The 13,621-nt window shown below is 39.9% G+C and overlaps 1 protein-coding gene across 1 annotated transcript in view; it reads left to right on the top strand.

Moving 5' to 3' along the window:
* ROR1 (receptor tyrosine kinase like orphan receptor 1) overlaps nt 1–7,406 on the top strand; it is a 410,647-nt gene extending 403,241 nt beyond the window's left edge. The window contains exon 9 of the mRNA XM_007978459.3: nt 3,394–7,406. Coding sequence (XP_007976650.1) covers nt 3,394–4,821 — 1,428 coding nt within the window. The 3' untranslated portion in view covers nt 4,822–7,406. The remainder of the gene's footprint in view (nt 1–3,393) is intronic.
* The last annotated feature ends 6,215 nt before the right edge of the window (nt 7,407–13,621 follow it).

The raw sequence follows: 13,621 nt of genomic DNA, 5'->3' as shown, positions 1-13,621 counted from the left end.
AAAGGATTTTTTTTTTTTAACTAACAACTACAGGAGAACCGAGAAAGATTAACAGGAAGAAATTTAAATACTCTGGAACTACTTAGGGCTTAAATGGATTTAAATCATTTGCATTACTTTACTTCATGGATGACTTTCCTAATAAGGACAATAAGAATGATTTAAGAGAATTATGTTCATACATCGTTGTATTTAATTTCTAGTGCAACAGTGCAAACTAGATAGTACATTATTTCATAGATATGGAAGCAGAGGTTCAGAAAAGTTAAGAAATTCACCCAAGGTCAGTGATTAATATTATGGGGCCTATGCCACAGGATCATGGTGTTAAATAAGTTAATATTTGCTAAGTGCTTAGAACAGTAACTGGCACAAAGTAAGTGCTATGTAAGTATTAACTATTATTAATAGAAAGCAGCAGATTCAAGACGCAAACCCAAATTTATAGGAGTCCAAAGCTCACTTGGTTTGAATTATACCATACTGCCTATGGATTTGTTTCAAGCAGTGAAGGAGGAGAGGGTATTGGGTCTCTAACTCCCCATTATACTAGTCTAGTATTCCATGAGTTTACTTCCTAATTCCCATTTTCCACAAAGAAGTTTCAGTACTCAGTCCCTTAAACTTCTCTATCTCCAAAAGCCTAGAGATCTTATTTTTGTCAAAAAGTAAGTGATATCTACTGTGCCATTCAAGGGACCTTCACCTAAACTGGATTTATTTACATCATTAGGAAAAGTTCTGATGGAAATCTCCAATCTTAACATCATGCAGGAAAAATTCACTTTGGGTTACTCTTGCCAGCAAAAGTAAAATCTTCCGAGCGCTACAAGACAAAAAAGTAGGGTTGGCTCAACTGGTTACCTTTCTCATTACCCACACCTTGCTCTCTCAAAGGAATTCGATGAGCTCCCACAAGAATACAGACCCTAAAAGCAAAAGGAAAAATGGTGGATGGACTTGTAATTGCAAAAGATATTTCCTAGTTCAGTAAGATGGGAAGATTTCCCTGTTTTTTAAAAAACATTAATTAATTTTGAACATTTAATATTTTCACCTGGTTAAAAAATTTTAAAGCATAAAAAAGCATGAAGTGAAAAATCTCTTACTTCTGCCCCCTTTTTCTAATTCCTACTTCCATACCCCCAATAATCACTGCTATCTATTTCCCAAGTATCCTTTTATAGTTTCTTTATGCTTATACAAAGAAATATATTTCATGTGTTATTTTTCTCCTTCTCTCTTACACAAAAGCAGCACCCAGCATTAACTGTTCTGTTGCTTTTTATTTTTAGCTGAGCAAAGGATTTTGTAGACCTTTCCATACCAGTACATAGGAAACGTCCTCATTCTTTTTTTTACAAATGTAGAATATTCTATTTACTAGCTCCACCGTAATTGATTTAATGTGTTCTCTATGGGGACATGGAGGTCATTTGTAATATTTTGCTCTTACAAACAATACTATATTGAATAGAACTAGGTCAGTAAGCTTTAATTTGCTGAAAGTTTAAAGCAACACATTACCATTACTTTCTGTACAAGTAAACTTTCTAAAACTCATTTCCAAATATAAACCTCACAAAGTCTGCTTTGATGAACAAATGAGACCAATTTATAATGAGACGGATTATTTGCATAGAATAATTAATGTTCCAAAATCCCCAATCCCAATTTGTCCTTTTAAGTGGGTATTTTGCTGCAAGTTTATTTACACTTACAATTAGGTTAGTGGGCATTTTGCCCTGGAAAATATCAGCCTAGAACAAATCTAATTACCATGAATTCTAAATTAGCAGAGTTTGGATAAGAGAATTTTTTTACCAAATTTTCTAAACTGTTGTTTTAAACTCTGTACAGAGAGCTGTGGATTTCATATGTATTTCAACATTGTCAGTTTCAATTAGAATTTTCAGGGTAGTATTCTTTTTAAAAAAATAAGGATTTCAAGGACGGGGATTATTTGAAAATCAGTTGTATGTAAAATGCATTGTTTTTATTACTTTCTTTTCTAACAAATTAAATGAAACATCAGACTAAATTTGAGGTATATTTTAAAATAGTAGAAACATATGACATTATAGACATTTACTTGCCAAGATCAAATGTCATGATTCAATACTTATTTTCATTGTGAGCTAGATGCCTTCACCTGTCTGTCTTAAGGTCAATTAATAAAGAACCCACTTGAGAAGCCCTAGGGATATACGTTGGTATGAAGGGCAGTGCTTCCAATAAGATTTCCCTTGAAATCTGGTTGTGAGGACAAAATATGTGCATAAAAAGGACAGAAACATCAAGTTGATAATAATAACAAAAGGTTAAATAGTACTTACCATGGGCCAGACATAGGTCTGAGTATTTTACAAACATTAACTCATAGGTCTGAGTGCTTTACAAACATTAACTCATTAAAAGTTTGCAATAACATGGTAAGTACAATTATTATCATCCCATTTTATAGATGAAGGAATTGAGGCACGAAGTTAAATGTTGTATCTGGGATCACACAGCTGGTAAGTGGAGAAGGCAGGATTCTGACTCAGACTGTCTGGCTATGGAGGCCACGTGTGTAACCAGCCACCACGCTGCTTTGTGTGTATGGTGGCATTCACAGTAAAGGCAAAAGATTCTAGCAAAGAAATGACCATAGTGGTCAGGGAAGGTTTTGCAGGAAGTGGGGCCTGAAACAGACTTTTTAGAAAAGAAAGGATTTAATCAATGGAGAGGACCACATTTCAGACCTTCCCATCTCTATTGTGAGTACTTCAGAAGGACAATCTTTTGTTTTGGTTTCTCTTTTAGCACAATAAATATTCTAAGAATGGCAGAACATTGGAGGAACAAAAGTTTTACACAAGAATGTAAATGGTTTCGCTGGTGGACATTGAGAAAACCTGTTCAAAGAAGTAGCAAGGGATCATGTCAGGAAAGTGAGTTAGGACCAGATTACAAATGTTCTGAGTACCAGGCTGTAGCCTCTGCGGTAGTGCTTCTGACACCCTAATCTTCACAGAAACCACTGGGGTCTTGTAAAATGCACATGCTGATTCAGTAGGTCTGAGGTGGGCCCAGGAGTTTGCATTTGCAGTAAGTTTGGGTGATGCTGATGCTGCTGGTCCCCAGGCCACAGTTTGAGTGCCAAGACTCTAGACAACAGCAAGAAACCATTTCAGGGCTGGGTTGAGGGAAGGGGATAGGGTAGTGATGGAAAGTTGCCTATGGCACCTCCCCTGAGTTGCAGCCAACAATTTGAAAGATATATAGACCTACAATATTTTATTTAATTTGTTTATAGAACCTTTTTCTATATGCCCCATCCCTCCTTTCAGATGCAAAGCTGTCTTGCCTGAAGAAATGTTTTAAACCACCTTTTTCCTCTCTTTCATACAGAGCAAGGCTAAAGAGCTGCCTCTTTCTGCTGTACGCTTTATGGAAGAATTGGGTGAATGTGCCTTTGGAAAAATCTATAAAGGCCATCTCTATCTCCCGGGCATGGACCATGCTCAGCTGGTTGCTATCAAGACCTTGAAAGATTATAACAACCCCCAACAATGGACAGAATTTCAACAAGAAGCCTCTCTAATGGCAGAACTGCACCACCCCAATATTGTCTGCCTGCTAGGTGCCGTCACTCAGGAACAACCTGTGTGCATGCTTTTTGAGTATATGAATCAGGGGGATCTCCATGAGTTCCTCATCATGCGATCCCCACACTCTGATGTTGGCTGCAGCAGTGATGAAGATGGGACTGTGAAATCCAGTCTGGACCATGGAGATTTTCTGCACATTGCAATTCAGATTGCAGCCGGCATGGAATACCTGTCTAGTCACTTCTTTGTCCACAAGGATCTTGCAGCTCGCAATATTTTAATCGGAGAGCAACTTCATGTAAAGATTTCAGACTTGGGGCTTTCCAGAGAAATTTACTCCGCTGATTACTACAGGGTCCAGAGTAAGTCCTTGCTGCCCATTCGCTGGATGCCACCTGAAGCCATCATGTATGGCAAATTCTCTTCCGATTCAGATATCTGGTCCTTTGGGGTTGTCCTGTGGGAGATTTTCAGTTTTGGACTCCAGCCATATTATGGATTCAGTAACCAGGAAGTGATTGAGATGGTGAGAAAACGGCAGCTCTTACCATGCTCTGAAGACTGCCCACCCAGAATGTACAGCCTCATGACAGAGTGCTGGAATGAGATTCCTTCCAGGAGACCAAGATTTAAAGATATTCACGTCCGGCTTCGGTCCTGGGAGGGACTGTCAAGTCACACCAGCTCTACTACTCCTTCGGGGGGAAATGCCACCACACAGACAACCTCCCTCAGTGCCAGCCCAGTGAGTAATCTCAGTAACCCCAGATATCCTAATTACATATTCCCGAGCCAGGGTATTACACCACAGGGCCAGATTGCTGGTTTCATTGGCCCGCCAATACCTCAGAACCAGCGATTCATTCCCATCAATGGATACCCAATACCTCCTGGATATGCAGCGTTTCCAGCTGCCCACTACCAGCCAACAGGTCCTCCCAGAGTGATTCAGCACTGCCCGCCTCCCAAGAGTCGGTCCCCAAGCAGTGCCAGTGGGTCGACTAGCACTGGCCATGTGACTAGCTTGCCCTCATCAGGATCCAATCAGGAAGCAAATATTCCTTTACTACCACACATGTCAATTCCAAATCATCCTGGTGGAATGGGTATCACCGTTTTTGGCAACAAATCTCAAAAACCCTACAAAATTGACGCAAAGCAAGCATCTTTGCTAGGAGATGCCAATATTCATGGACACACCGAATCTATGATTTCTGCAGAACTGTAAAATGCACAACTTTTGTAAATGTGGTATACAGGACAAACTAGACGGCCGTAGAAAAGATTTATATTCAAATGTTTCTATTAAAGTAAGGTTCTCATTTAGCAGACATCGCAACAAGTATCTTCTGTGAAGTTTGACTGTGTCTTACCAAGCAGGACAGACACTAGGCCAGAAATAAAAGAAAAACATTGTGGGATGTGCACTCCATTGGAGTGCATGACATGGCATTGGGATTGGAACATGTGGTTTCAAGTACTGAAAACTGCACACCAGTGAAGAGGAAAAGAACCTTGTGATTAAATATAAAACCAAAAGTCAAATGGTGCTTTGTGTTTTAGCCTTCAGTCACCATGACTAGTCTCTCCCCCAGATGTATATATACCATAGCATTTGTCTACCTGCTGTCTTTTCTTCAGGACAGATGTTCAGGAATTATATTGATTCAGTTTAGACTCTGCGCATGTTCTCATGGAAATGATGTTCAGAATCAATGAAGAAACTTCAGGCCAAATTTGAAACCCTGGAGGGAAATGAGCCATAAGACAAGTATAACAAGCCCTGAAGCCTTCTATGTCGTTGGGCTTCTTTGAGAAGGTGTAGAGTGTGCCTTTTTGTGAATCCTCCTCTGATCATGAGGGTCTTTCCCAGATTTTCTCACAGTGTGCTTACACTGCCCTTGGAATAACACAGGGCATCAGACCATAAAAAGGCTAGATGTGAATGCTAGAATTGATTGTTGGTTGATAGTTCACTTTGCTGGATTAGGAATGAGGCGCCAAAGGAAGCACAGCCAGGAAAATGGCCCCACAGCCTAGATCAGTTTCTGTGGGAAAGGAAAAAGGGTTCCCATGGGGACAGCCCCCAAAGGAGTTTTCTGGAACCAGTAACACTGAAAAATAAGTGTGTGGCTACAGATGAGCACACCCACCCCTTGCAACTCCCTGTTTACAAGTTGTCCGAGGCATTGGGGTGCCTATGGTCAATGGACTCTAGGGAAGTAGGAAACTCCATCATGATACCAATGTCTAGTAATTTTTAAGTTTCTCTGCCTTTTTTTCTGTGCTGGTAATGATCACAGATTTGATTCCCGCCCCAAGAATTACAACAATTTATTCATACAGTTAGTTGGAATCCAAAGGCAATTAATTCTATTTTGCAAAATAGGATGGTCTTCCTAAAAAACAAGTACTGAGTTCTCATTTCAAAAGTTACCAAGAACTGAATTCTTTAAACTAGCAAACAGAAGCAACGTGACCATTTTTGCCTTAGTGGGAGGTTTCAGATGTGCAGCTTGTGGCATTTACCTGCCAACCATCTTTTGCCAAGTTTAGAATTCTTACGCGTTTCAAGTTCTATATAGAAAGTAATTTTACTTTTGATTTTTTTCTTGTTAAAAAAACCCTCCTTTATTCTAAGAACAGTGTCTCAAAGTCTCATTTTTACTTTAAAGGTATAAGAGACTTGTAAAGAGAATTACAGGATATAAAAGTAATTCCCGGAAATGATATTTGATGAGGAGAATATAAGAGAATTAAAAACACATTGATGTTTTCATTTTTACAAAATACAACTTGCATGAGAAATCAAGAAAATATGTTTACCAAAATGCATTGCAATTTTCCCAAACCTGAGTCTTCAAATAACAAACATGAACTTACAGGTACTGTGAACTCGAAGAATTGGCTATATCCAGATTTCTGGGAGATAAATTAAGACCTATTTTTGTGGCATAAATAAGCTGATTCAGAAGTTACGTTTCTTAACTTTAGGTAGAGGAGAATATTTGTATCCTTTTGTTGCTATGCAACTGTTTAATGATGAAGCTTCAAACCACAATTTTGTATATCATATGACAATCAATTGTTTTCCAAGAATATTTATTATTTTAAGTACACAATTTCAGTGAATCTGAGTTTTTCTAGAAGTCCCTTAAAGGGAAATTAGCATTCCATGAGCCAGTAAAATACCTACTCTGGTAAAACATTATTATGGTTTAAAAGTAAATTCAAGTAGTTTTTTATAAAGAACTATAACATTTATTGTAAACATTTTATAATAACTGAAAACATTAAAGTGAGCAAATGAAATTTCAAAACCACTTGTAATAATGTATTTTATAATCACACTGTGATACTATATAACACAGTCTCTTTTGTATTAAAATAGTATTTTTTTCACAAACTGAAAAATATCTTTTCCTTTGCTGACAATGTTTTGTAAGATGACTTTGTTTTCAGATCTTTTTCTCTTTTTTTGCACAAAACTATGCTTATGGTTTGTGTCACAGAAGTGAAAATATATCTTTGCATTTTTATATCTGGTCTGTTTTTCTTGTTTCCTTTGTTTTTAACTTGATATAGATTTTCTTCAAATATATAACGGCAATTTTCAGATATCTCACCCTACCATATCTTTCCTTATTTTCACTGCATGCATTTAATCACTGTATTACTTAATGTTTGATTTGTTATTATGGGCATTTCAAATAGACAAACATTGAATTGTAATGACAAAAAGGCTATTTTATATTAAGGATATATGCATTTGTATTTCACACACCAGAGATGATATTAAACACTGATTATTTTATGCTGCTGTTTATTAAAAATGTTTACTATAAAATATTATTTCCTGAATATTGCTGTCATAGAGGTATTTGAGAATTTTAATATTTACATTTTATAGAAAGAGAAATCACAATTCCTCTTTGCTGTTATTTCATTAATTTTTTTTTTCAGTAGGTTTTTAAAACAGACTTGGGCATTATTTTGCTAACAACCATAGGTGGAGAGGGGAATCCTAATGATTTCATAACTGAATACTATCCACCTATATATGGCAAGTTTTGAATTTTTAAAATCAAAATAATATATTGAATAGTTACAACCAATGGAATATAAAAAATGTTTGATTTTAAGAATACAGTTGCATCATTTTCTGCCTTGATGTTTCCATATAACCTTAGATATCAAAAGTCACCTCTTTGGACTCTAAAGAAGAAGAGGCTGTGTACATCTTATCATGTCCAACTTAGCTTCCAACCATATTGATAAAATAAATGTGGCCATTTAATGGCAATTAATACACACGATCAAGGAAAATGAGTACCGTTATGAAAGTTCAAAGAAGTTGTCCATATCTGCTATTTAACACAGAAAGGAATACAATAAAACCTTCAGGGCCTTATCCATCTATTTTAGGTACAACTCTTGTCACCACCTCAACAGTCAAACTCAATAAAGCAATCCCTTCACATGGCAGTGAGATCCATGTCAGGCTGGGTTTCTCCCTCTCACTTGAATTCCTCAGCCTGCCTTTCACTCCCATTTCCTTCTTTTATCTCCCAGCTCTTGGCCCTCCCACCATCCCCAATCCCTTCAACTCAGAGATGCCCTTAATTCCCTAATCACCAACATCTGCAAACTCCTAGCATCACCTTCCCATAATGCCTACTACAATACTGAATAAAGAGAAGCTCTTTTATCCACACATCTTCAAAGATGATTACCTATCCCAGTAGTTCTCAAAGTGTGGTTCCCAGAGCAAAGAAACAGCAGCACCCTGGAACTGGTTAGAAATGCAAATTATCAAGCCCCACTTTGAAGTACTGAATCAAGGGATCCAAGGGAGGTGATAGCGGTGAAGTTCCTCCTCTTAATTTAGACAGCATTTTCTTTTTTCTGCTAATAGCTCAAATGTTAAAGAGGAAATTCTGGGGATGAGACCCAAAAATTTGTGTTTTAACAAGCCTCACATGATTCTGATATACTCTAAAGATCAAGAACTGACTTAATTTAAAGGCATGGGTGATCATTACATTTTTTTTTTTTTTTTTTTTTTTTTGAGACAGAGTCTCGCTCTGCAGCCCAGGCTGGAGTGCAGTGGCCGGATCTCAGCTCACTGCAAGCTCCGCCTCCTGGGTTTACGCCATTCTTCTGCCTCAGCCTCCTGAGTAGCTGGGACTACAGGCGCCCGCCACCTCGTCCAGCTAGTTTTTTGTATTTTTTTAGTAGAGACGGGGTTTCACTGTGTTAGCCAGGATGGTCTCGATCTCCTGACCTCGTGATCCGCCCGTCTTGGCCTCCCAAAGTGCTGGGATTACAGGCTTGAGCCACCACGCCCGGCCTCATTACATTCTTAGTAATGTGTATATAAGCATTTAATGACATTTTAGTCCCTTTATTCCCCTTTAAAGAAAATCAAGTTTTACTGTAAAATTCAGCACTAAAAGCTGTTTGTGTTAGCCATTTGACAATTAGCTGTATTTTTTGAAGTGGTTCCCTTGGATAGAAAACTGACAACATCTAGTCTTTGTCAAGAAGATATTCCTCATCCAGTTCACCTGAGACCTAAATTCTTGGATAGTGGCCAAATGCTTTTTCCTTCATATGGACAAACTCAAAGAAGTTGGTCTCTTAGTACATGTTTTGACCCTTGAACTGATGATTGACAAAACAAAACAAAACACAAATCCCTTCTATGTTGCAACTTAACAAAGTTAAGGTCAAGGATAGGCTGGTCTTTGGGATGACAGACAGGCTCAGCTCTAGTAAGCATCAAACAGGAAGCTGCTGCAGGGGCTCCCTTCCCTCCCTTGCACTTCCTGTGATGCCCTGACCCAGCTGGCTGGATGTAGACACCTGTGGCTTGTTCTGCTGTTTTCCTTGGCCAGCTGCAATCCATTATCAGTCCCTGGCTGGCCATGAGTGCTCCTCTGCTCGGACTTTGCTCTCCTCTGCCTTTAAAGGGCTGAAAACTCTGAGGAAGGACAGAAAGAGGGATCCAAGTGAGGTTCTGGGGTGCAGTTCATACTCTTCTTAATTTATACGCATTTTTTTCAGCCAATAGCTCTAATGCTAAAGAGGAAATGCCAGATTAGAGGAGAAGGAACAAGGGAGCACACACAAGAAAGGGTTTTTGCAGCCAAAATATGACTGCACTGAAGTTTGTTACCATAAATGCCAACGGAATTAGGACACTGTTAGCTCAAGAAAAGGAGAGTCTTACAAACCATCAAATCATCAAGGTCAATGTAATCCCCTGGGAAATTAGGCTGGGAAGGCTTAAAAATATAGACATATAGAGGGAGAAGGTCTGCTGACAAATTTATGACTAGTTGAATCTTAAGCACATATGAATTGCTTACTCACAAATGAGTACCATAACATTTGCTGACCAGGATTGGCAAGATACCTTACCAAATGACTATGTTAGTAAATACAGTCATGCATTACTTAACAAAGGGGATACATTCTGAGAAATGTCCTTAGGTGATTTTGTCACTGTACAAACATTATGGTGTACAATTACACACACTTAAATAGTACAGCCTACTACAAACCTAGGCTATATAGAGTATGGCCTACTGCTCCCAAGCTACAAACCTGTACAGCATGTTATAGTACTGAATACTGTAGGCAATTGTAATGCAATGGCAAGTATTTGTGAATCTAAGCACTTATCATGAATGGAGCTTCTCAAACTGGAAGTTGCTCTGGGTGAGTCAGTGAGTCAGTGGTGGGTGAAGTGATGGGTATTGTATGCTATAGTAGACTTTATAAACACTGTACACTTAAACTACACTAAATTTATTTTAAAATCTTCATAAATTAACCTTTCGATTTATGAACTTTTTAACATTTTGACTCTTGTAATAACACTTAGCTTCAAACACGTACAGCTGCACAAAAATATTTTCTTTATCTCTTTATAAGCTTTTTTCTATTTTTAATTTTTGTAATTTACTTTTTAAACTTTTTTGTTAAAAACTGAGATACAAACAGACACTAGCCTAGGCCTATACAGGATTAGGATCATCAGTATTGCTGTCTTCTACCCCCACATCTTGTCCCACTGGAAGGTCTTCAAGGACAATAGCACACATGGAGCTGTCATCTCCTATAACAGTGCCTTCTTCTGGAATGCCTCCTGAGGGATCTGCATGAGGCTGTTTACAGTTAACTTTTTTTTAATAAGTGGAAGAAGTACAATCTAAAATGACAAAAGGATAGTACAGCAAGTACATAGTTGTTTATTATTATCAAGTATTATGTACTGTACATAATTGTATGTGCTATACTTTTATGCGACTGGCAGCACAGTACGTTTGTTTACACCAGCATCACCACAAACATGAGTACTGCGTTGCACTCACAATGTTATGATGGCTATGACATTACTAGGTGATAGGAATTCTTCAGCTCCATTAATATCTTTTGGGACCACTGTTTTAATTGTGGCCTGTTGTTGACTGGAATGTCATTATGCTGTGTGTTACTGAACTGAATTGTTATCTAACAATGCTTAAGAGAAAGGCCTCTCTTTAAAATTAGATGGGATGTTACTTACACTTTGAAAAAGGACAATATCTTGACATCCTGAAATAAAGATAATGCAGAGAATATTCAATTTGAAGGAAAGCAGTTTTAAATGTTTCATGGACTTGTGCTCCCAACTGTAAATCCAAACACACACAAAACAACAGAACTACCTACACAAAGCCATAGATTAATGCTTAAGTTCTGCCCAACCTTATAGGCATAAGGACCTTGCATCGGAAATAGGTCCAGGACAGACCCCATCCTGTGGCAGGTGCTCCTTACCTACTGCAATCCTTGGGCATTAGAAAAAAATCAGTCCGGTTACCATTTGGGCCCATTTTAACACAGTTCCCTGAAGGGCTTCTTTTGGGTCTACATGCATTAAAATCACTTAAAAGGGACTGGAACTCAAAAGGGACTGGAACTCCCTAATGGCATAACCTAGGTAGTTTACCAACAGTCAGTCTAATAAGACTAAAACTAATATTCAGACAAAATGACAGTTTAGGACTTATTTTTCTTTCCAGAGTTCACTGGAATTGATTTTAACTGATCGATTTCAGACAGATCAATTCCAAATTGGCCAACATTGATTGTATTGGTCAGCTTGGCTGCAGTAATAAACAACTCCAAAATCTCAGTGGCTTGCGTTTCAAGAGCAAATGTTTCTTCCTCACTCACGTCTATCAGCAGAGGTAGGTCTGCTGCAGTGGCCCTGTCTCCAGGTGTCTGAAGGCCAAAGTGTTCTCATGACAGAGGGACACAGCAAGAGGCAGAACTGAAACACAATCATTCAAAAACTTCGGTGCAGACAAGTCAGCTGTCACATCCTTTCAGTCAACACAAATTCTGAGGCCAAACCTGACTGCAGGACACGGACATATCTCCACCTGGGAGAGGTGCAGCAAGTTGCATAGTCATAAGCAGGAATATAGAATCTTCTTGCAGGGAAGGAAGTGAATAGTTGGGAACAAGAATAAGATCCCCCAGGCAGCTGAATCCCTGAGTGAATAGAGGCTGTGTAGCAAACCCAGATGGAAGGGAAATGGCTGTGCTTTAGTCAGGAGTAGGCTAAGGCGGCCTTCCGGTGCAGCATGAATCAGCCGGTTTGGAGCCCAGGTGCACAATCCCGCATGTTATGTAACCATGCCATGTGAGGCACATAAGATGATCACCCATGTGAGCTCGCACTTGGCTCAGAGCTGCTATTGTCTGTAAAACGTATAATTACCCTGCTAACGCTGTACATACAGCTCACTCATGCCCAGAGAGAGAGTAAAGTCATGTCGAAACTGTCTAAAATTCCTCGAGTGTTTTTCCAGCTACCTGCCACTCACCCACCAACTCCCCTCAGACTTCAGTTAGAATGTGACAATTGGCATCACAAACAGGATCCTGAGGTGAGTGAGCCTTTGGTCCCCTCTGATTCTGGGTTGGCCATGTGGCCGCAACATGGGTTGTGGTAGCCGGTGGCAGCTGTGCTGCTCAGACAGGTTCCAGTGGAAACCTGGGAGGCAGTAGATGGGTCTGCCATGAGCATGGAAAAGGCACTGAAGCAGTGAAAGAGCAGAGCACCAAGAGGGAGCAAGCTTTTGCCCGCAGAGTTGGATGGGCATTTTTGACTGTGCTACGAGAAGTACACACCCAGTCCCTGAGGGATACAGCACTGGTAAGGGCCCTCCAGGCACAGGCGGGGCACCTAACACCTGGCTACACAGCTCAGAAAAAGAGTTAGAAGCTGCCATGAATAGGGACTTCCAGGTGCAGGTGGAGCACTTGGAGGCCGGCTACAGAGCTTGGAAAAGTAATTAGAGGCTGCTGTGAATCCCGGCCTGGGTCTGTTGTCTTGGCTGAAGACCCCCCACTGAGTCTGACACCGAGGAGGAAGAATCCCCGTTGTGGGCTTGCCCAGTGGTTCATTAGAAGATAGATCATGAAGAGCCGTTGCGGCCCCAAGGGCAGGCTCAGGGACCCCCTGCCATAACACAACATACTTCATATACTGCCTGTACCCCAACTGAGTTGCAGGAATTAGGCAAGCAGTGTCACAGCATCCAGGGGAAACTGCCCACATGGATGCTTTGTTTGTGGAACGAGGGAGCAGATAGTATCTCCTATTCCACGTCTGAGATGGAAAAGCTGGTCTTTATCATTATTCACTCCTCTCTCTCTCAGCAGCTGCAAGCGAATAGGTGGTTGGCACAAGGGCAAGGTGGCTGCACCCTGACTGAGTGGCTAAGGGCAGCCATATGGACTGTGTGGAATGATGCCCGTGAAATACCCCAAACCATGAGTAAATGGCAGTCGTATACCGATTTGGTGCAAGTCAACTGGGAGATGAGTGTGCGGCAGGCTGTGTTTGGCCTGAATACTCAGGGGCCAGATGATGAATGTTTCACCTCCCACATGAGGGATCTCATATTGGGTTCTGCCCCACTGAGTGCCTTTGGCTTCCTAGCTGCTGTCCTCACCCGGTACATAGG

Source organism: Chlorocebus sabaeus, chromosome 20 (genome assembly GCF_047675955.1).
Source record: "Chlorocebus sabaeus isolate Y175 chromosome 20, mChlSab1.0.hap1, whole genome shotgun sequence".
NCBI lineage: Eukaryota > Metazoa > Chordata > Mammalia > Primates > Cercopithecidae > Chlorocebus > Chlorocebus sabaeus.
The sequence above is the reverse complement of the archived record's forward strand: the minus strand, read 5'-3'. Positions and strand labels throughout refer to the sequence as shown.